General features: G+C 38.2%; 1 protein-coding gene across 1 annotated transcript in view; it reads left to right on the top strand.

The window, feature by feature from the left end:
• The window catches only part of RABL6 (RAB, member RAS oncogene family like 6), an 81,434-nt gene extending 59,654 nt beyond the window's left edge, over positions 1-21,780 (top strand). The window contains exons 9-15 of the mRNA XM_051976952.1: positions 6,219-6,595; positions 7,105-7,252; positions 9,428-9,643; positions 10,559-10,895; positions 14,518-14,689; positions 16,720-16,778; positions 20,010-21,780. Coding sequence (XP_051832912.1) covers positions 6,219-6,595; positions 7,105-7,252; positions 9,428-9,643; positions 10,559-10,895; positions 14,518-14,689; positions 16,720-16,778; positions 20,010-20,201 — 1,501 coding nt within the window. The 3' untranslated portion in view covers positions 20,202-21,780. The remainder of the gene's footprint in view (positions 1-6,218; positions 6,596-7,104; positions 7,253-9,427; positions 9,644-10,558; positions 10,896-14,517; positions 14,690-16,719; positions 16,779-20,009) is intronic.
• Positions 21,781-24,861: the final 3,081 nt, after the last annotated feature.

Raw genomic sequence — 24,861 nt, 5'->3', positions numbered from 1 at the left:
TTTGAACTCAGGAAGATGAATCTTCTTTACTTGAAGCCCAGGACTTTTTATCTGCTACACCACCTCGTTGCCCCCAATGTAGGGATGTGGGGGGGAGGGGGGTGTTTAATTATTGATGTGCAATAAAATATTTAGTGTAAAATAAACTCTTGTCTAGCTTCCTCTATCCTTAAGAGGAAACAAATTAAATTTTAAATGTAACATACCCTATCTTGGAAAAAGAATATCTGGTTCTTTTAATGTGCCTAACCCAAGATTCCAATCTCTCACAATTATACCTGGTTTCCATAAGAAGATAGAGACAAACTGCTTGAAGGTCAAATGTTAAGAAATCACAAGGATTTCTTAAGGCTAGATTTTCTTTTAGTATTTGAGTTTACTAGAGAAAAATTCCCCTGCTGAAAATCAAGAGCACTTGATCTGTATGTATTTAGTATTAGCAATAATGTTATTTTACACCAATCAGTGTGGTACAGTTATGAAAATGTTGAATTTGATGACATTAATGGATCCTGGATTCAAATCTCATCTCTGACATTTGCTGTGTGAATCTCATCTCTGACATTTGCTGTGTGATCATAGATGAGTCACTTAAGCATTTTCTTTAAGAACTCTTAAACTAAATGATCTTCAAAGGCTTTTCCAACTCTAAATGTATGCTCCAATAACAACTTGCAATATAACAATAACCACAGTCTCTTGAGTAATTATTTTGAAAAAGACAATGACTAAAACAAGAGTTACTATTCAGATTGCCACACACTTGATCCTGTTTGGTCACTAGTAGATTGTGGCATGGTTTTACTTACTTTAAATCATTTTATCCAGGCAACAATTATTTGTTTCTCAACTGTTATCCTGGAAAAGGAGGAAATCAGCTATAGATAAAACCTAAATTTCTTAACTGGATAGTCCAGTAAAGTTTTCAGTATATTCAACTCAACAAATATTTGTTAATCTGTTACGTTGAAGGCATTGTGTTAGCCCCCAAGGGATACAAAAAAGAAAGAAAGAAAAGAAAAAATAAATAGTTCTTTCCTTTAAGGAATATACATTCTACTATTATTAATACTTGCTAGAGAAACATTTCCAAGCTAAAGATTTTGTCAAACTTCCTAAATGTATTAATTTATGGTTATTTTTTGAGATGTTTATGTAAATTGTAAACGAAGATATTAATTAAACATTTATGGATGTGTTTTATTTTGGCTAAATTGATTTTCTTGAAGATGTTTAATGCAGCGTTAATCCTTCAAAGACCAAATTTCATGGCTTGTCGAGGCCAAAAAAAGTAATCTCTTCCCTATACTCTCCCAGCAAAAAAAAGAATTTGGGGTGAAGAAAGATAAGCTTTCTGCTTCTTACAAGCTAATTAAAAACCAGTCACCAGTGATTTATGCTTGTCTACCCCTTTTTTTTCTCAAAATTATTCATTTTGAACTTAAATACAAAAAGATGCAAAAAAAGAACATTTCCATGTTTACAGCACAACATAGAGGATTCATACTGGTTTTTTTTAATCTATGTAATAAATACTGTACTTTTTTTTTTTCAAGTCTACCCTGGGTCTCTGTACTTCCTTCTAAGTTTTCTTTTGTTCTCTGCTGTGCATTTATTTCTGTCCCTTTTTCATGAAGATAAGAGATGTAAAAATGTTTTTAAAAGTATAAAGTATAATACAGATGTGAGTCATTTAACAAAATAGCTTTTTTGACAAAGTTTGAAAGAATTAGGAACTCTGATCAACATGTTGACCAATCACAATTCCAGAGGGCTCAGGATGAAGCTTGGTACCATTCCCCTGATAAAGATGTGATAGACTCAATACAGATGAGATTTTTTTTTTCAAACATGATCAATGAGAGAATTTGTTTTCTTGACTGTATATGTTGGTAATAGGAATTTTGTTGAGTTAGAGGAGGGGGATGCAGCTCTAAAAATGAAATACAATGTCATTACAAAATTTAAAAATAGGTCCTTTGAACAGCCATAGAGTGATGGAAGAAAGCACTTAGTATTTAATTACCATCACAAATTTTTCCAACTAAATGGAATCTGAATTACTAGGGATATTTGACAACTGATATTTATGGTTCTGGAAATTTTCCTGCTCAAAAGACAGGTAACAAAAAGATCTTGGGATTGCTGAGTGGTGACTGATAAATATCCCTGTCCATGTGTGCTAAAATGGAACAAGTTTACTTTATTTAGAAAATTGTTGGTTGGGGATTTTCATGCCTAGATTGCTCATACTTTTCTCCAGTTACTGTGTAACAGAATTGACTGCCTTTTGAGGAAACCTTTAAATTCAACCTTTCTGGTACCAGATTTGGCTGGTGGTGTCTGAAAAACTGCAAGAGATTAAATGGCTTGTGTTAGAGCTGGAACTTGAGCTTTGGTAACTACAGAAAAGATTGCTCTAAAGTGTCCGATTTAGATATAGATCCACAAGGTAGCCCAGATGAGGAAAATAAAAAGGGTTTAACTAGCTGTTCTCCAGAAGGAAGAAAAAGTATAGAGTGAAAATGGTTGTCCTCTCTATATCTTTTCCTGGCTTTACTGTGCTCCTTGACATTCAGTACTTCCTTTAAATCTCTTTTAATTGAACATCAAATAGTTTTATGATGAACTTTGGCCAGTACTATGGTCTGTGAACCTTATAAAGTTTGCACAATTGTGCTATTTTTACTCCTATAGTGAAAATAACAAATTATAGAGAAGCATCTTTCTGAAAAGCACTTAGAATTTTACATGACTAGTCTTGTTAAGTTTCCCAAAAAACATCTATTAATAGATAGTGGAAACTGTACAGAATCTCATAGCCAGGGAGTACAGAGGCTTTCACCAGGACTATACCATGACCTCTAGATCATGCCTCTTTTCTTTCTCTTTTCCTACCCTCTTAATTTTTCCCATTACCTCAAAAATGTAACTAATAGTAATTGTCATATTTTGTTGTTGTTTTTATGGATTCTTCTTGCTATACCTTCTTCAACCTGACAATCTAGTTGGGGAGTAGCTACCTGTGCATGAATGACTAAAGAGTAGTTTAAAAACAGCCTTTTAATGCCCAGTCCATCCTTAGGTGTTCCTTACCAACAAGAGGTCTTGTACTAATGTTACTTATAGGAAAGCAACTTTAAAGAATAGTCATCTATACATCCATTCTCCAGAATTCATAAAGCAGCTGATTCTCTAATCCTTGACCCAAATGCTGGTATAGTCCCAATAAAAAATTGAGTATTCCGACCCTGAGCCTATATGCAACCCTCCCCCCAGTCTCCTTCTTTCTGCTAAGTTTACAAAGACAAGGATTTAAGGACAAAACCACTCTCTTCTCTTTCCTTTGGCACACTTTTATAATGCCTGGTACAGAAATCTTACTGTAATGCATGTTATGGACACAAGGGATCTAATAGGATAGATAGCGAATAAGCATTTTTTAAAAATCAATAACCTCTAACTTAAACATTAAGATTATATGATAAATCTGCTAAACACACTTGCCCTTATTCTGTGTATTTCTCCTTCCATTTACAAAACCTTTCCAAACTGAGCAAATAAATGTTCATTTCTTACATCCAATCTGGCTTTTTTCATTGAATTTATTTTGAGCCTGTTCAGTTTAAAGCCCCTATAAGATGAATATTATGATAAAGTAGAAGTTGCCTTAATAAGAATTAATCCATGGGATGAATGAAAAGTGTTCATTTGTATTATTTTAATTTAAACTTTTTTTTCCAGGACTTCTAAATATTGAGAATGTAGCTATTGATTTCTCATTATTTCCAATTTGCTATCATTTTTCAGAAATGCTTAATAAATATGCCTTTTTTTGTTTGTTTGTTTTTTTGCCAGAAAAGTTGATTGACTATTTGTGCACATTGTTCTGAGAGTTCAGCAGCTTCTTTTTTGGAGATGCATAGCTGCCTTCCATAATTAATGCCAATAGGAGTACCAATACAGAGTTATCAAAAGTGCTTAGCAACTTTCAAAATAACCTCCTTATCTGATGTCAAAGCTAACATTGAAAAGACAATTGACATAATTTGCCTACTCAATAAGTATTTTAGAAGTGTCAAACCTGATTAAAACATAATTGAGAAATATTTTGAAAAATAATCCCCAATCTCCTAAGCAAGGCTTTCAACTTCCTTGACCCATATCTTCACCCTTAAAGAAACTCATACCTTAGATCTCACTATCATACAAATGTACTGATAATAACACAGCTAAAATTTAGCACAGCTAAATCCTAAACTACTCTTCATTCTCATCAACTTGTAACCAGTCCACCTGTTGTTGTTCTTTCAGGTTGTCATCCCTGTTCTAACCTCTGTCTTGACCAATTCAGCTATTACCTGCTGAGTCCCTTGCCTCTTTGCCATATTCCCTTTTTTGTCAAATCCTAGATTACCTGTAATGTCCACCTTCACTCTTATTCCTGTACTCCTTAAACTATCAGAATGCACACATCCATCATCTCTGCATGCTGCCTCCTCTTTCCATTTACTAATCAGTACCTTTGTGGAGAAAAAATTACTCTTTACCTTCCACACCTTATATAATGCCTTCTAAGATCACCATTCTACCGAAACTATTCTTTAAGTCTGTGAGGTTCTCGCTTAACTGAGTCCGATAGCTTCTTATTTGTCTTTGTCCTACTTTTTCTGTAGCTTTTTACACTCTTAAATACTCTCTCCTTTTGAATATTCTGTTCTCTCTTGATTTGCATGTAAAACTCCCACCTGATTACATAAGATTAGACAGGTTATCCTCTGCCTGAATCAGCACTTGCCTTCCACAAGTAGGGATGCCTTCCAAGACCTTGTTCACCCTACATTTTTTACCCTGTGTTATGTGGGTTATTTCTTGAGAATATCTATTAGTTTTCATGAGTTCATTCATTGTTTGTATCTTATACCAAATAGTAAGATTTTTTTTTCCTCCATCTAAAGTGCCAAGCATTAAAACTACTGCAGAGAGCACAACTCTGTTCTACTTTTGCCTGAAAGACTATTTTACAGAGTTCTCAAACAAGACAGGCACTCACATGCAGGTCAGAAGAAGCAATATCTGGACATTCTCAAGGTCTCTCTGAAGAACTTTCAAATCTATCAATATTAAATCGATAGTTCAAAACTATCAAAATTTGATAGAAGAAAGGACAGCAACCAATTATTGTCTCTATGCTGATGATTCTCTAATCTACAAATGTAGCTCTAATCCTTCTCTTGAACACCAGTCGTGTTGTCAAATGCCTCCTAGATTAATGTCTGCCTAAATGTTCTATCAGCTTCTCAAACAGCATATTCAAAACTGCTTATCATTTTCCCTTATCCCTAACCAGCTCTTCTAAATTTCTGTTTCTGGTGAAAGCCACTGGGTGGTGCAGTGGAGTGTTGGGCTTGGAATCAGTCAGACTCATCTTCCTGAGTTCAAATCCACCCTCAGATATTAACTATCTAGAAGTCACTTCACCCTGTTTGCTTCAGTTTCCTCATCTATAAGGAGGAGGAGGAGACTATGTGTGCACATGATAGGCATTTAATAATGTATGCTGGATTTTAAGAAGTATTAAAAGACTGTCTTCCCCTTGTAAAGGCTGCATTATATAAAGTATACACATATATAAAGCTAGTTTTAACTCTTGTCTAAGTTTGTTCAGCATCATAGACACACGATTCAAAACTGGAAGAGATCCTAGACACCATCGACTCCAAGCCCCCTCATTTTACGATAAGACTCAGAAATGCCTTGGCTAGGGTCTCACAGATATAAGAAGTGGTATTTAAACCAAAATGTTTCATATTCCAAATCCAGTACACTGTGCAGCACTAGACCATATTGATGAATTTGTTCATATGTGGCTATGGCTATATCTGCCTTTTGTGAAGCATATAGAGGTCAGGGAGCCTAAACACATCATCTTTGCATTTTGGGATCTAAATATTCAACAAGAAAAAATTGCTGTATTACTCATGGGACAATAATCAGGGAATGAGAGCTGAATAGGCCTTTCTGAAATCCCACCTCAAAGAGTCTGAACTTAACCTTTCTGAGTTTCATCCATAATATGATAGTAGTTAGTTACCTCACTAGATTATAAGGATCATATGAGAGACTGTACATTAAGTGCTTTGTGAACCTTAAAGTACTCTTCAGATTTAACTATTATTGTTGCCACTTTCTCATTTCCTTAACTTATTATATTTCAGTTTTCTGGAGATGATGGAAGCAAGAAATCGAGGACATGCATCTCCACTAACAGCCAATGGACAGAGTCCGTCTTCTGGTTCCCAATCACCCATCGTGCCTCCCAGCACAACTTCAACAGGGAGTTCCAGCCCCAGCACACCTCAGCCAGCTCCTCAACAGCTTCTTGCTAATTCTGCTACCTGCCCCTCTCTTCCACCTTCCGTGTCACCTGTACCCCCATCAGAGGCACAAACCCAGGCAACTTCTCCAGCTATTGTTGCCACCTCCCCAGGCCCACCAACCCCAGCCCCACCCCAACCTCAGGCCCAGCGTCGAAGCATCATTTCAAGGCTGTTTGGAACCTCACCAGCTTCTGAGGCTATCCCTTCACCTCCTGGTAAACATTGAGTTTCCGAAAACTGGGGCATACTTCCAGACATGTGTTTTTATTAGGCATAATAGAATATCAGTCTTGGGACAGTTGATTATATAGCAAGGCCTTCTTTAACTTAGCTTAAGTTATTTAGGAACAGATATTTTGTGACCCTTAGAAGCTGAGAAATTGTGATTTCAGAAACCATGAAGTCCTTTCATTTCTTAAAGTTTCTAATGGTTATCTTAGAGATCCTTCTACTTTTGAACAGCCCATGTCAAACTTTTGCTATTCTATTAATTTGTTTGTATTGAGGTTGCCCTACTTAGAATGCTGGCTAGATTTAAAAGTAGTATACATTTAAAAATTGGTGGACTAGCTAGTCTGAATGAGCTCTTGGGCAGCCTTTGTCAACACTTGGCTGGCCTTGCTCTCTCCTTGGGAGTGATTAAATCCATAGATATATTCCCTTTTAGCTCCTGGTCTCCTAAATGAGGAAGGGTAATAATTATGGGTATCTGTACTTCATGCAGAGCCCGCCCACTCTGTAGAGGCACCAGCAAAAGTCCAGAGTGTTGAAGATTTTATTCCTGAAGACAGCCTGGATAGGAGCTTCCTGGAAGATACAAATCTGAAGGATGAGAAGAAAATCAGAACAAAAGTTGAGCATGAAAGTGATAGGTAAGACATGTTAGATTAATTAGTCTTTTAATTTCAGTCTAGTCTAGATATAAAAGTTTAATGGCTATAGTTATTTAGGATTTATTACAGATTCTTACCTACAATTGTAGCTGCTATTCTTTGCCCTCATTTCTTTTATGAATGTTTTTGTTTTTTACTCCTTTGGGAGTAAAAAAGCTTTTTGTTAGCTCCTAAGTGTTCCTGTAGCATATGGGTTCTTCAAGTGCCAACATTTACATTAGTAAGCTGACTTTCTTTGATGAGGGAAAAGAGCTACCGTGCTGTCTGTCTTAAATCTACTGTCTACAAAATGGCTTTTGTGATTTGATTTTAGAATTTAAGAAGGGACTTGAGCCAAATTCATATAAAACTAGTAAGAGCATTAAATTTAGGCAGAGTAGTGCTGGGAAAAGATATGTTGTCAGATGATGGAGTACTGAAGAGTTGGAGTTAGTGCGGTTAGTTGGGAATTCCTTGGTTAAGTATCTCTTAACGGTTTTGGCACCAATGCTTAGTGCCTGACAGGGACCTTGAGTTCTAGCATATTGTAATTGGAACTCACTCTTGGACAAATTTGCCAAATATGCAACACAAGGATTTCAAAGTGAGAGAGACCAAGATAGGTTATTCTCAAATTGGTGACCCAGCTCGCAGGCACCATCTGTTTCCCATTTATCATAGAATGTGAGAGTTCTTCTTAAACAATTAATACACTGCATAGCTATTCAGAATTGGAAAAGAACTGTACTTCATTTTTAGAGAGGAGGAAAAAAATCTTTGAGGAAAAACATTAGGCAGTCCTTAAATCAAATGATTACGCTCTCCCTTTTTAAATCAATAAATGTCTCCAAAGCCATAATGCTAATCTGAAAAAAGGTTAGATTTTTAAACTATATGAAGACATGTAATCTCATTTCATTTGAGGTAATTAACAGGTTTTTTTCTGGACCAGTGCATGGTTCTGAAGGAGGAGTTGAGTGAGAAGAGGGGAAGGGAACACTAACTGCCCATTTCATAGAAATAGTGAGGTTGAAACAGATGGTTCTTCAGGAGATCATTATACACTTCGACAACGATATTGTATGAGGACTTATTTTGATGGAAGTGGATTTCTTTGACAAAGAGACCTGAGTTTCAATTGATAAATGACGGACAGAAGCAGCTATACCCAAAGAAAGAACACTGGGAAACGAATGTGAACTATCTGCATTTTTGTTTTTCTTCCCAGGTTATTTATACCTTCTGAATCCAATTCTCCCTGTGCAATAAGAGAACTGTTCGGTTCTGCAAACATATATTGTATCTAGGATATACTGCAACATATCCAACATATATAGGACTGCTTGCCATCTAGGGGAGGGGGTGGAGGGAGGGAGGGGAAAAATCGGAACAAAAATGAGTGCAAGGGATAATGTTGTAAAAAAAATTACCCTGGCATGGATTCTGTCAATATAAAGTTATTATTAAATAAAAATTAAAAAAAAAAAAGAAACAGATGGTTCTTATAAGGCTATTTCATCAGTGACACATAAGAAAAGATAGGAACCTACTAATAAATGGTAGCATAAATGATTAAGAAACACATAAGGAGTGGCTGTATCAGTAACCTCAGAGGGCAGAAGGAAACTCCAGGCTTTAGGGCTAGAGGCCATGACAGACAGTGGAGGGGTAAGAGGTAAAACCAGCCTTTCTCTGCCCATATCTCCTAACATACCAAAAGATGCACAGTAAATGTAGTGCTTTATTTTGATAGAGATCTGAAGTGAGTTTGTGGGAAGTAGTGTCTGAAAGGTGTCAACTTGTGAATTATTGTGAAGTGACTCCATTTTTTGCATTCTAAAAGTTTCTTTAAGAAGAAATTACTCAGAAGAAAGCTCAAAATTTGAGTTAGGCCCAAAAAATTTCCTAATATGTTAATCAAATTGGAACAAATTCTCATTTTTTGAAAACACATCATAGCAAAAATGACTTTATATTTTTTTTCTGCTCCCATGAGCACCAGAAGTGGTAGTAAATACTGACTACCAAAAACCTCATTTATTTTCTTTCTCTCCTGGTAAAGGTACTGTTTGGATTATGGACCAGCATAGGTAGGAAGAAGAAATTACTAATTGAGAGTTGATCTGTACTCTGCTTATTAGAGCTTCCTTTGTAATATTTGTGTCCTCTATGTAGCGATGGGGACACCACTGGGGGAAACCCCATGGTAGCTGGTTTCCAGGATGACCTGGACCTTGAAGACAAGCCATCCTGCAAATCTTCCTTGCCAGCAGACCCCATCCCAAGTAGAAACATCGCGCTCTCTAGTGAGGATGAAGCTGATGAGGTGTCAGCTTGCCCTCAAGTCACCAATCTTAGCACCCAAAAGAATTTGGAACCTGAGACAAAATGGTGAGTATAGCAGGAGAAAAGAGATTGTCTTTTCCCTAAGTATCAGAGAAAGGTACCAGAAGAGATGAAGAGGAGAAATTTAATTTTAAAAAGCATTATGATAAATACTTCTGTGTGGACCATTGGTAAATAGAGGGTATGAGAACAAAGTTTAGATGCAGCTGGTGGCCTATCTTATGTGAAGCTTCAAGACTAGTAGGGAGAGGAGATATATTTACAGTAACAGTTAAGAGAATCATATATCTAAGGTTGAAAGGGTTCTCATCAGTCACTAGAGATTTCATCAACAGAGAGAATTCCCATGGGATTCTTAAAAGTTATTCACTAAGTCCTAAGGTATTTAAGGTGAAGCTGTTTAAAATCTCTTAAGAAGTTAGGTGACTTGCCCAGGATCACACAGCTAATAAGTGTCAGGGATAGGACTTGAACCCAGGTCGTCTTTAGCGCAAGGATAGCAGCACTCTATTCAGTATACTGGGCTGTTATTGGATATGCAGAGAAGTATAATACAGGGATGATAGGTACATTAGGTACAGAACAAAGTGTGTTGTGTTAGGGTGGAGAAAGAATGGGCTTTTGTTTGAATTCCAGCAGGTGTATTCTTAGTACTGTGCTGTATCTAAGGATCTGTCTATACTCCTAAAATCAACCCTGCTCTAACACATGCTATAGTTTATATAGCAGAGCACAATACATACACAGTGTTTTTTCCGGCAGGGCACAATACATTTATAGCCAGCTAAAGTCCCACCATATACCAGTCATAGCATCAGAGAACTCTTTGCCAATTGCAGGACCTACATTTAAGAATCCATGATACCCATGCATATGTACTGACAATAAAAAGTTATTTTAAAAAAGAATCCATGATAATATTTTAAAGATTTCTCATTCTTTCTTCATTCCCTTTTCAAGGTCTTCCAGAAATACCTTGAAACCACAGAGTGAAGCAGTTTCCACCAAAGCCACCGACTCCAAACTTCAAGTTAGTTTACCCATTCGTTCAGGATCTGAGAAGTGTAGTGGTACTAACCCTACTTCTGAAACTCTGCTTGGCAATGAAGCTCCATCCCAGGTACCCAAAACGGTTTCTCAGAATAAAGATTCCACTTCTAAATTCAGAGAGGTGAAAGATGAAAAACGAGAGTCCTCAGAGAGTGATCCAGAAGGACCCATTGCTGCTCAGATGCTGTCCTTTGTCATGGATGATCCTGATTTTGAGAGTGAAGAGTCTGACACTCAGAAGAAAGCGGTAATGAAAACAGCCTTTTTCTTACTGTCTTTGCTTGTCTTGCACAAGTCAGGAGGTAGGACTTCTCTATCTCAGGATGATCTGTGAAGCTAGCCTGGGAGGTAGAATTACAAGGTCTCAGATCCTGTGGTGCCTCCTAATTAAACTGTATAATTTCAAGAAATCTCTTATGTTATTACATTAGTGAATAGGAATGAAGTTTTCCTGCTTACAAAAGCCTCATCTGGGAAGGCTTTGCGTTTAAGGAAAAATGTAAATAACAGATGAGAAAACTTTTTGGATGAGAAAGTTTTGAAGCATTATGTAAAATTTAGGATCATGGAATTAAAACTTTACAAGCTCAAAAATGCTCTTTTTAAGGGATAGATGTGTATGAAATACAGTTTGATAGTTATCATGGAAGGCTAGAAGTCTGCATCAGTGCAATTTGTACCACTATCTCAAATTATAGTCTGTATATTTTAAAAACCTAATTCCCATTTAATCTTCAGAGATGTGTACTTTCAATATCTTATCCTCTTTCCTTGGAGTAGTTCAAAGTATTCAGTGTTGAGCAGACTGTCAGCTAGAACAGACTCTTTATTTCAATTCCAGCCTTTTAGGACATCATCCTTCTTAAGGAGAAAGTTTGGGGCATTTGTCCTATTGAGAAAAGTCTGCTGAGTTGTCTCTGCCATAAGGCAGCTTCTGGCTAAAAAGAAGTCCAATAGGAAATGTAAATTAAATGTTCTCACCCTACTCCATTTGTTTTATCTTCTATTTCCCCTCCCCCTGACCTTGCTCCAGAAGTAATCTAGAAGAATGAGGTGTGGGAGTGAGTCACTATGTCCCTAAGCCCCAGAGGGAGTATCACAGCCTGAGACAGGTTCTGACCTTGGCCATGTACTATCGTGGATCACATTCAAGGGACTGCCGCTCCCAACTCTCCAGTGGGATTCCCAGGCATCTCTATGAACAGGAGGAAGGACTGGATTATAAAGCAATAGGAGCACTCCTCTGCAGCAATGGGCCCTACAGGCAGAAATCAAGGAGAAGCTTTCAGTCATGTCTCTTTTCTACAGCTCAAAAAGGGAAAAGAATTCTGCTGGGATGTGCCTGGCTCTAGGCTATTCTGTTACAGAAAAGGAAATCTAGGTTGATAATGTGACAAGCACCAAAGATCTTCAGCTTCCTTTCCTTATACACCTTATAACTGTGGGAAAGCTAAATATATGATCAGGAAACTACAGAGACATTGAGCAGTTCATTCTCTCTCTTTTACCCTTATTCATCTTCCTATAAGCCATAAGAATCCAAACTTATTGATTTGAGTTCACACCAAGGTCCTAATTGTGTTAAGATCTGACTCTAAAACTCTATACCCAAAGATCATGTTTCTTAAAGACAAATATCCCATTATCCAAAAGAAGGAAAACTGTTGTAAGCCCTCTTATATGCCCTGCCGTTCTAGGGATTTTACAGGGATGATTAGTGAGAAAGCATTGAGACTAGTAGTGTCTTATTAGCATACTCAGAAAACTCATGGAAGAACTAAACTGGAACTCCCAAACTAATTTAACCAGATGCCCTTGGACAGGTTCCTCATAAAACCTTTGATCCACTATTGTTTCATTAAAGTGTCATGTAGCTTACTAAGTGCTTGCAGAGGGCTGTTTGAACAAATATTTGGACATAGATAAAATCACTCAGAAGTTCCACATGAAGCTGATCCTTATTTCACAAATTTAAATAAGAGTGTTTAGAAACACTAAGATCTCACACCAGAAACCAGAGTAAGCTCCAACTAGGTAATAAAAGACACCATAAACTTGGAAATGGATAGGGGAAAATATAGCCCAAATACAGCCAACACAACTAAAATTAGAGAAGCAAGTGTTTCTGATAAAGATCTCTAAACTATGTAAAGAACTGAGTCCAACAATGAGTTAAATAAATGAGAACTATTCCCCAACTGATAAATGGTCAAAGGATATAAATAAGCTGTTTTCAAAAGAAGAAATCCATGCTATCAATAGCCATATTGAAAAAATGCTTTACAAAATAACTATGGATATGTGTATATATATTGTATTAACATATACTTTAACATATTTAACATATATTGGTACCTGCCATCTAGGGGAGGGGGTGGGGAAAAGTTAGAACAGAAGGTTTTGCAAGGGTCAGTGCTGAAAAATTACCCATACATATATCTTATCAATAAAAAACTATAATAAATAAATTCTTAAAATAAAATAAAATGCTTTATCTAAATCACTGATTAGTGAAATGTTCATTAAAACAACTTTGAGGTACCATTTCACACCCATCAGATTGGCTTAAGTTGACAAAAATGGTAAAATGACAAATGCTAGAGAGGCACTGTAGAAAATACGGTCAACTGCAATTCCAAATACTCGTGATGAAACATTCTCTTCATCTTCAGTTAGAAAGCTGATGGAATTAACAGATTAAAGCACATTTTCTTTTTTTTTTTTTTTTAATGTGTCTATATATGTTTGCATTGAGTTTTGTTTTTCTTGACTCCTCAATGGATGGGGGAACTGCAGGGAGAAAATTCAGGATTTAAAATCAAATTTAGAAGCATTGAAGTTCAGACCTAGAAAGATTATTCCCATAAAATGATTTAGAATTTACAAAATATTTTTATACAACAGACTCTGTTGTATAGTAGGTAGTACATACAGATAAGGAAACAGCCTTAAAGGGAAGTGGTTTATCTGCATACTAACATCTCCCCTACAGTGGATTCAAGTTCAGGTGTGCTGTCTCCATATCCTATACTCTATTTGACTCTCAATTCAGGAAACAGCTAAGAACCTTAGCATAGCTATGGAAATACTATCCTACCCTGTATGCTCAGGGCAATAAAAATTGTTGGAACTGAAATCACAAATGTATAGATCCGAGGTACTCCAACCCTTGATTTTATAGATGAGGAAATGTCAGAGGGGGCTAAGTAACTTGTCCATGATCACGAAGTAGGTAACAGAACCAAAGTTTGAATCAAAATCTTCTGGCACCAAATTGAATTTCCAACATAAGTTCTATCTTCCATTTCCTGTGATTACAGAGACACCCTTATAGAAGCAAAGTAATGTAATAAAAAGAATATTGAACCTGAAGTCAGGAATTCTGGATCTGAATTCTGTCACTATCTTTGTGACCATGGGTATGTCTCAACCTCTCTAAATTCAGTGTCTTTATCTGTAAAATAGGGATAGGAATATCTAATAATTTGCTGATAGGATTACTGTAAGTATCAAATGAGATAATGTAAAGTCCTTTGCAATTCTTAACTCACTTTATAAATGTTAGCACTTGTCAATATAGCTTAGAAAAAGTGCTTGTTTGAAGAAAGCTGTGACTTTGCTCTAACAATTTTTGTTAGAGAAAACTATGAAGGGGAAGGAGAGAGGGAGGCAATCAGAAATAAGAAATGACTTAACCCAGGATCACACAGGTAGTAAGTGGTGTCACATATCTGAGATCAGACATGAACTCAGGTCCTCCTAACTCCAGAATTGGTGCTCTATCCACTGTGCACTTAAACTAGGATTGAGTTATGTCTGTTTGATTCTTATAAGGGACACATACACACTCACTCTCTCTCTCTCATCAGGAGGAGTTTCCAGTAAGAGAAGACCTCTCAGATGTTACAGATGAAGATATGCCACCTGCAAAGCTCCCTCAGCCCATTAAGCCTACAGTTCACTCCTTTAAAATGAAAAATGATTCAGATCTCTTTGGTTTGGGCCTGGAAGAGCCTGGCCCTAAAGAAAGCAGTGATGAAGGTACTTGACATATTATTAAGTCAATTCCCGCCAAAGCCAGGCTACACCACGAGGCAACATTGAATCATGGATCAGAGAACCTCATATTTGTCAAGATCTGAGTTATGGCTATGATGATGCTGTGGTGTCATTTTCTTGACTTGATTCAGAAACTATTCACCATTGAAGCATTTAGTATTTTGAATGTTGTGTGACTTTGTTGCTTTTCTAAGGCAATGGAGATTTTATTACATTCTTTTGTTATTATAGGTTTCTTTGGAAAAAACTGAAAAATTAGAAAGTTCAGGATCTAAGAGACTAATGTAAAACATTATTACTTGCCAGTTGCCAAATCTGAGAACATGGTCCTCTATAACATAAGGAGAGCTTAATTCTACATTTGGGAGCACCTCATCTGATGACAGGAATAAATATCTTGACAAGCTTGATTTCTTAAAAAGCTAACTGTCCAGATGACTTTCTAAATAGCAGAAGTAGAAATTCTTCTTCCTGGTTTGTCTTATTTCTGTCATTTAGGGTTTATCAGTATGTTAGCCATTAATCTCTATATTGCTGCTTTTGCATTTGCACTGGCCCCATTCTTAAAGAAAAGGAAATAGACATTACAACACATAACTTAAGAAGCATTGGGCTTAACAGACCAATGAAGTTGAATATTCAAATCATTGTAGGATAGCATTTTTTTTTTTAATGTTTCAAAATTAACAACATCAAGTATTTAAAAGTCATATTATTGGATATTTATTAAGCCTTAAGTGTGATAGTTTGATTATTTATCAACTGTGGGTTATTTCTTTTATTAAGCCTTCTATTTGCTATTTATTGTGTTGATTTTAAAGCGTCTGGGTCAGTCCACCAGATCAAGATCAGCTATTATAGAATCAACTTCTTGTCAAAAGTTCAAAACAAAGAGTGTTACATAGAGAAGACAGTGACAAGATCAGTGTTGACATTAGTGGAAATTTCTTCTCTATTAAACGTACTTCATCACTAATAGGTCCTTCGTATTGTCATCCTTTAGCATCATGTCCAGAACCTCATTCAGTTCCAGTGCTTGCTTTCTGAGGAATTTATGGAGCCTTTTCTTGCCACAGACTTAAACTAAAATAAGGGATTATGAGGCTGGATAGAAACTGTTAGATCTGCAAAAAGAAATCTTAGAGGTTATCTATTCCAGTTCAGATTATCTACTCCATTTCAGGTTCAAGGGGTGAGATAAGTGGAGCATGGTCACATAGTTTTTGGCAGAGGTAGAATTCAAATCCATGTCTTCTGACTCCAGATCCAAAACACTTTCTGCTATACCCCCCTGATTGGAAAAGCAAGATATTTAGAAACTATTAAGGTTTCCTAATGTGTTCAAAGCACCCTAAATTCAGTTGTTTAAAATTTTGTATTATACCATAGAAATATTTGGCGATGGCCAATCTACAAAACCTATTTAATCCATGATATAAGTGGATTATAATATTTTAGCTACATAAAGGGTTGACTCATTTCTCGCCTCCCCATAGTTTCTTCACCTGCACAATATGAGAACATGGATTTTCCCTGTCTCTGAAACAAATTTAAACAATTATTGTAGATTTCCTTGGAGGAGGAAGAGAAAAACTAGCTGCAAGCAATTGAGTATATAGCATTCATAAATTGAATGCTAACATCTGGGGGAGTTTAAACTGTATTTGAGATCTCCATTATGTAATACTTTGTGGGAGATAAAAGTCCTAAGCTGATGATCCCTGAAGGGTGAAACTGGACCAAAAAAAGGCAGGCATTTCTCCGAAACAAGGATTGTGTTCTCTTTTTTTTTTAAGTACTTAATACAGGACAAGCATCTTAAAAATTGAATTTCCTTCATTTTACCCATTGAGAAACTTAAGATCTTCTGATTCCAGAGCTAATCTGAGAAAACTTCCTGGTGTCAACTTGGCTCCAGAGCCATTGTTAGAAGATGGAATATGCCTGACACAGTTTGCAACTTTTCCTGGTAATAAAAGTTTTATCATGACAAATATTTATTTTTCTTGCAGATAAGGAAGGCAAACTCACATCTAAGGAGAAGAAGAAAAAGAAGAAGAAAAGCAAAGAGGTACCCCCACTATTGTGTACCAACGAGGGTTGGGAGGAAATAATATTCCAGTGACTGGAACTGGGGAGATGCATTTGCTCAGACCTTTTGGGCCTTTGAGAAATGAGGCCTCCAGTGATCTTGGTATTATACTAGGAACAAAGCATGTTTCTGTCCTCAACATCAATTAAATGATTAAGGTCTTGCTTGGCCTTCTTGTCCTGATTTGAAGGAAGTGTTACACCTGAAAATGCAAAGGTGAGATCTTGCCTTTTCAAACCTACAAGTTTTGCTGTTTCTAAAATTGATTTCAGAATAATGCTATCCTGTGGGGAAGAGCCTAACCCTACCAGTGATGGGCAAGCACCTCCCCCCCATGGCTTAAGCACCCAGGCTTATCCAGGAAGATGCCTTCTCTCTTCCTCCATCTACTCCCTTCCCCAAGAGCTAGATCACCCCAAGTCTTAATGTCCTCAATTGCCCTTTTAAAAACAAAACAATTTTGATCTTCTGTTCCCGATGTATTGTCTTTTGTCAATTTATATCCTGTTTTCCTTAGACTATTTCTCCTCTCCATTCTCACACAGTCAATCTGGTTTTGGCCTCCATCTCTCACACCTGGATTCTTTCATTGATTGCTCTGCTTCAGAGCTCTCTCCACTTCTATCCATCCTTTGAAATGCCAAAATGATGTTCGTAAAAACCCAGCTGTGACTATGTCATACCCATATCCATATATACACATTCAAAACTGAAATGGTTCCTCTTATGTCAAAGATCCAATATAAAATCCTCTGTTTATACCAAAAGCCCTTCACATCAGGATCATTCCTGCTCTCTACCCTATCCTCTATGACCTTGTAACTCTAGCCTGCTCACTGCAGGCTCTCCCCTATACCTGCAATGCTTCCCTCCTCACCTCTGTTTTCTTGGTTTCTCAGGCTTCTTTCACATACCACATTTTGCCAGAGACTTTTTTTCATTGAGTTTGAGGTGCTGGTGGTACATCCCATTTGAAATGAAGATGAGGACAGAATTCAGGGGTACATATATAGATCTGGAAATTGCTTTCATAGAGGTAATCATTGAACTTGGAGCTGATTAGATCACCAAGAGAAAAGGATTCAGGACAATACCTCAGGAAACATCGTTAATGGGTCTAATAGAGAAAACTAACTAAAAGGGCAGAACTAGGAGAGAATAATGTCACAAAAACCTATCCAGAAGAGGGAAGTCAATAAAGTCAACAGTATCAGAAGCTGCAAGAAAATCCTAAAAAGATGAGAAAAGACTGTCAGATTTGACATTTGAGAGAGCAACTGGCTATTGGTGGCTAGAGAAAATTTTAAATGATAAGATTGGAAATCAGGAAGATGATATACAAGTCAACAACTAGATAGGTGGATTAAGTGAGGACTTGGGGTTATGACTTGCCCAAAGTCATATAGTTAGGAAGTGTTAGGTATCTGAGACCAGATTTAAATTCAGCTCCTCCTGATTTCAGGGCTGGTGCTCTATCCACTGCACCACCCAGCTGTCCCAAGTGAGGACCTTTTTAAGGACGGGGGACACATGAGTGAATTTGTAACCACTCAATCTCTGCTGTTTCTCAGTTATCTACCAGAGAAGATGGGCTGGAATGCATGTGGAGGTATTTGCTTAAGCAAGGAAAAAGATCACCTCTTCTTTAGAAATGTCAATAAATCTGAATGAGAAAGAAAAAGCAGCTTTCACCAAATGGCCTTTTTTTTTTTTTTAATAACTTTTTATTGATAGAACTCATGCCAGGGTAATTTTTTACAACATTATCCCTTGCATTCACTAATGTTCCGATTTTTCCCCTCCCTCCCTCCACCCCCTCCCCCAGATGGCAAGCAATCCTTTACATGTTGAATAGGTTACAATATATCCTAGATACAATATACATGTGCAGAACCGAACAGTTTTCTTGTTGCAGAGGGAGAATTGAATTTAGGAGGTATGAATGGCCCGGGAAGAAAAACAAAAATGCAAGCAGTTTATATTCATCTCCCAGTGTTCTTTCTTTGGGTGTAGCTGCTTCTGCCCATCTTTGATCAATTGAAACTGAATTAGCTCTCTTTATCGAAGAGATCCACTTCCATCAGAATACATCCTCAAACAGTATCATTGTTGAGGTATATAATGATCTCCTGGTTCTGCTCATTTCACTTAGCATCAGTTCATGTAAGTCTCCAAATGGCCTTATTTTCTTAGCTGAAAGAGTTGTGGAGAGGAGGATTGAGGAGGGATAGGTTTGGAATAGCCATTGTGAAGTGCGTTAGAGGGGGCCCAGTTGATATTTAACAAATTCAAGATGAATCAAGTCTTCATGGTTTCATAATTTTCTCTAGTTCCACTCTTTTGACAGCTTTTGAATCAGCATGTTAGGAATTATCCAAAATTGGGGTTTGGCAAGGCAAGACAAGTGGGCTAGACTAGAGTTGATGTCCCAAGGAATTAAAATAGAGAAGGCAGAAGAGTGAACCTAGTGCAAATGCTAAGAAGAGTCAAGGCAATTGGGGTTTAACAGTGAAAGAGGAAGAAAGAGTTAGGATTATAATTTCAATGGAAAGATGGAATTTAATAAAAGGCTCTGATTATGTAAAAGAAAAAAGTTTGTAATTCATGAACATTGAACACACTTATAGTCATGATCTGCATCACCTATAAATTTGTAGCTGAAGTCCTGGAATAAGGTGTTAAGAATCGAGTAGTTCAGAGAACTGAAACATTAGGGTACTTGTCTATGATTATGAGGGCGGAGTTGGGTGAGCTAGACCTAAAAGTAAAACAATGAATTCCTAATTGAGGAAGGAACTATCACCTAGTTAAATTGGGTGATAAATTTGAATTTCCCTTTTGGAGAGGTTGATACAGGGACAGAAGCAGTGGGGAGCAAGGAGTATTCTAACTTCAATTTATAATGTATCTTATATATGTACACAGTTATTTTGTCTTCCCCATTAGAATGTGAGAGGTACTTGGAAAGATAGGATCCATATTTTTGATTTATATTTCTCAGTGGTTAGGTCAGCTTGCCTTATGTGGCAAATGTGCACAGGAAGATTTGGGGTTTAGATTTAGTACTTTTATTGGCCTTTCTGGAAGGATTGAGCCAATTTGATTTTCTCTAGGCTTACAGGAAGGCTGCTATCTGACTGCTTTTCCATCCCATCCCTGGGGTCAGCTCACTGTCAGAATTCTTAATATATCATCTGTCTTACCTTCCAGGAGGAGGAGAAGACTGCAAAAAAAAAAAGCAAGCACAAAAAAGCAAAGGACAAGGAAGAAGGAAAGGATGAGAAGAAGAGAAAGAAAAAGAGGAGCAAGGAGAAGACTGAGATTGATGAACTCGAAGCCTTCCTTGGGGGTGGGGCCATAGCCCCCAAACAGCATGGGGGTGGAGACTATGAGGAGCTCTAGGGTGCATGGGAACCCATAGACCTATCATTCATCTCTGCTTCTGAGCCTTGGCAGGATGAGGGGCTGCCAGGTAGGACCTGGGCTGGTCTGCCAGATGCCCCTCAGAGACCATAAAGGTAGGGAGATGGGGAGTTCAGTGTGTGTCCTGATAGACATTCCAGTGTTAAGGACCAGTAACCGTTGTTGGGTAGGAACTGTCAGATAAAAGGCTTGGGTGAGGGACTGGGAGAACAAAGCCTGGTTCTAACCCACCCATTTCTCAAATAAGCCCAGTGCAAAAGGGAAAGAGGGGCACAGCTCCCCATCATACCTTCCCACTTCTCCCATTCATTGCTATTTCCAAGACACTCCAATTTTTAACTGCTAATGAAATACTAGCAGTATCAGCCTAACCAATTTGTTCTCTTAACCTTGGGGAGGAATTGAGATTTCAGCTCTATTTTTCATAACTTTTTTTTTTCTTAAAGATACTTTGGCCTTTACTATGCCCCATAGTAATCGTTATGAGAAAAGTTAATAAGACAGCTAAGGAAATTTTGTTGAGCTGCCTGCCTTTCTGGGGCACAAGTTTACTGAGTGTTCCAGCTTTTATCTTTTTCCCCATCCCCCATAGCTCCAGAAATCCTTGGCTTTAGGAGCTGATAACGGCTTTACAGTTTGAGGCAGGGGCACAGAAGAGATAAGGATCCAGGTAGGAAAGGGGAATGGTTGTGGAATGCAAGTGTCTTTTGTATTAGTATGAACCTTGGCCAGGTTCATGGCCCAGACTCCTTTGCCCTATTGCCCCAGTAACCCTACAGTACTTCTCAGGGACATGACAAAAAGCCTTTTTAGGCACTTGCAGGAATCCCAGCCTGTTTACATAGGAGGAGGGTGAGGGGTTTTAGAGCAGAGGAGCTGTGGAAACAGGGAACCACTTTTATTTTCTCAAACTTCCAGAAGCATTTCAGATCTAGTTCTTGTCTCCTGGTTGTTATTGTGTTTTGACATTACATTATTTCAGGCCCCTGTCTCTATCTTCTACCCTTGGTGGTCTCTTAGCTCACTCCATGTTCCTTCATCCTAGAGCAAAAGGGAAAAACCATGACATCCCTTTTATGTTCAGGAACCAGCCCATTCCAAAGCATTGGTGATAAGGGTAAATAGTCCCCACCCTTCCACGATGCTCTAGAACCTCAGTCCAAGGTTCATTATTTCTCCCAGTGCCCCATTCTCACCCTTTCTATTCCAAGGACCAGGAGGATCTGTTCTCCTTGCCCAGAGGAAATTATGAATCACAACTATTTTCCAGTGCTGCTCAATTTCTTCCAGACTCCATTATCTTCAGAGTGGCTGATTTGTGTGTGATGGACAAGGGAGTGGGGTTTTGAATGGCAATACTTCTTGGAAGGCGGTTTCTTTTTCCAAATCTGTCCACTTCCAGTCTCAATTGTGGCCATGAGGAGGGAATTATCATTTGGGCTCAGAGAGGAAATACCACAAGGAAGCAGGGGTATGAAAACTTGTGTTTTTTTTAAAGTTTGTTCCCATCATGTTCTATTGGATGCTCCACTCTGACCATAAAGCGCTCTTTTACTGCTGTCTGTGTTTTTCTTTCACATCCCACCTATCATTTAGGGTGGGATCATGGAGGTAAGCCAAGATTAAATAAAAAGGTGGCATTGGGGAGGACTAGACAGAGAAGCAAAAGAATGTCCAAAACTACATTTATGCCAAGGCGGAACACTTCTGAATAAATGAACCCCCAAGGAAGAATGACAATAGTCTGAGCTACTAGCTAGAGCCCAGAATTGGACTTTTATAAAGGGAGCAAAAGGATAGCAGTCCTTTTGTAGGAAATGGTCCTGTTTAATATGGATACAGATGACCTTGATTCCTGGAAATTGTTTCAGAAAATGGAGTACTCCCACTCTAAAGCTCAGGCAGAGATGGGACTGTGTTCCAGTTGATTCTCCAGATTTCAACATAATCCATGTTCGTACTTAATTATAAATCACTTGTTAGGCACTGAGAAGCATGGACTCCCCAGAATTTTAGTGGATGGAAACACTGCACACAACTCTTTTAAACTGTAAAATATACCTGTCATCGAGTTGTGGAGTTGCAAGGCTCCTTTTCCACAACTTTTGGTGACACAATTCAAACTTGGCCAAAGCCTTATGATAAAAAGGATTTTAGATTTAGTGCCTGGGACCCAAAGAACATCAATTTAGAAGAGGAAACTGGCCCAGAGAAATATGTGATTTAGCCAAGATCACCTTGGGATAATCCCTAGGGTTCATTCCAGAATTCCCTTATTCCATCACTCCCCAACCCCTGCTGTTGTTTTTCTACTCAAGCCTACAAGGGCTCAAAATGGGTCTTTGCTGAAAGCTGAGAGGGAAATTACCAATGACAGACCATATATGTGCTCACCATTCCCTGTAATTCCTTAGTAGAGAGCCTTTTTCTTAGAGTGGGACTAGGTCAAGAAATATCCTGTCCCAGTTTGCCCAGCTTTACTGATCTTCCAAAAGCTTGATGGTTCCCTGGCATCCACCACCACCCCCACAGTGTTGCCATGGAAACAGTCACCAATGTTGGAGCCTTAACCCCACCTCTCCTGTGAATGTAAGGGAGGGGGATCAGCCATGTGCTCTCTGGATCTCATATCTAAAGGAGAAAAGGGTGGAATTGAATAAGCAGGGGAACTGCTAGACCCTCAAGCTTAAGACTTAATAGTTGCTAAGCAACATTTTCTTTCCCCTTCCTCTGCTCTATTTTGGGCACCAACTATTATAATGAGGATCCACCTCCGCCTCAAGGGGCTACTATAAATTTTCAGTGGGCACAAGGAAAAGAGATTGGCCCTCATTGACATGAGGATGTCTTGGATGCCCCTTAAAGTATTTGGCCCCTCATGTCTTGGATGCCCCTTAAAGTATTCTGTCCTGCCATCTTCCCTTGCTTCCCATGTCTGTTTCTAGCATCCAGGGCTGAGTAAATATTGCAGCCTGTCCTTGCTCAGAGAGATAAGGGACAAGACAGACTGAGGCATCTCTGATTTTCCCTTGTTATCAGAGACTTCCCAGTAATTTTGTAAGATAGGATGAACATTTTAATTATATATTAATAAGTTGGTGGGGTTCCTTCCATAAAACAAGCTTACAATGATGCAGAAGTATTCCTTGTTCTTAAGGAGTCCCTAAAACAATGAGTGGTGGCTAAAAAAGTTTGTATAATTTGCAGAAAATTGGTTTTGTTTCATATAAGTGAGTTGACCATTTATATAATTTTACATATTAATCATTAAATTAACCTTAAGTGCTTCCTATGTGCAGAATACTGTGCTAAAGGCTGGAAATGTTATATGCCACATAAGACACCATCCCTTAATGGTCAATAGGAGCAAACACCGTTTACGTGGTAAGTATACAAAAGAGACACTAAAGAAAATGCCGTGTGAAACCCAAGGGGAAATAAATACTGGAGCAAATGGTGGATTCTAAGATTCTCAAAGATCTCAAAAGTCCAGCCTTATTTTACAGATGAAGATCCTGAAGTTTAGAAGTCTTCAATGATTCCTTTTAAGTCCTCCACCAGCATTCTTTCCACTTCACCCCACTGTTAGTTGGCAAGAAGAATGGCCACACAACCTGGATTCTGGAAATCCTAGATTTTGAATCTGGTTTTAGGCACTCATTGGGTGGTTCTGGGCAAGTCATTTAACCTTTCAGACTCTGTGGAGATACATGGCTACACCACTTCACAGATTTGCTGTGAGTCAAAAGGGGGGAGAAGGGGAGAAGGGATCATGGAGAGGAGTGCACAGCTAGATGATCCAGTGGTTAGAGCACTGGCCCTGGTGTCAAAAGGATCTAAATACTGTGTCATTTACTAGCTGTGTGACCCTGGACAAGTCACTTAACCCCAATTGCCTCACAAAAGAAAAAGTCAAAGAGCAATAATGCTTAGCAAATTCTAATGAGTTATGGAAATGTCTGGTGGTGGTGGAAATACTTATAGACAAGGAAACAGGGAGATGAAACAAACCCAAATTCATCCAACTAGTAAAGAGACTGGAATACCTGTTCTTTCCATTCTATAAAGATATGATTTCAATTGTAAGCTTTTCATGGGGTGAATAAAATATTAAAAGCCTTGATGACTGAGGAGATAGGGCCCCAGGTGGAAATGGTGTGGTTGTACAGAAGCAGGAGGAACACATATCCCCTCCCAGGAAGGGGGATGGGAGGGTATGGAATGATACTGTAATGTATGAAATGGAGAGTCCTGACCTCTAGCATTGTCTAACAAAGTCTAAACACTCTCTGAACCAGTTTATTCCTCTTTGAAATGGGAACAATAGTTTCTGTAGTACCTACCTCAGGGCTGTTGTGAAAGTCAAGTGGCATGTATATACAGTGTTTTACAAACTTTAAAAAAGCAGTATACATACCTGTTTTATCATGGGACACCTCCTTATGGACTAAATTTTCAACTACCCTATGGGAAAGGGCATTCAGGAGGTGCTGCTGGGCACAAGCAGCAGGACCAGCTGGAGGGACGGGAGGCTGCAGGCCATGGCTATGATCCCAGCCCTTAGTGCCACTTCGTAAAATGTAGCTCCATCTGCTCTGGTATTTATATAGGTGAGTTGTTAGCACCTTCTAGCCTGGAT

The sequence above is a fragment of the Antechinus flavipes genome, chromosome 2 (assembly GCF_016432865.1).
Source record: "Antechinus flavipes isolate AdamAnt ecotype Samford, QLD, Australia chromosome 2, AdamAnt_v2, whole genome shotgun sequence".
NCBI lineage: Eukaryota > Metazoa > Chordata > Mammalia > Dasyuromorphia > Dasyuridae > Antechinus > Antechinus flavipes.
Note: the sequence above shows the minus strand (reverse complement) of the source record. Positions and strands in the feature narration are given on the sequence as shown.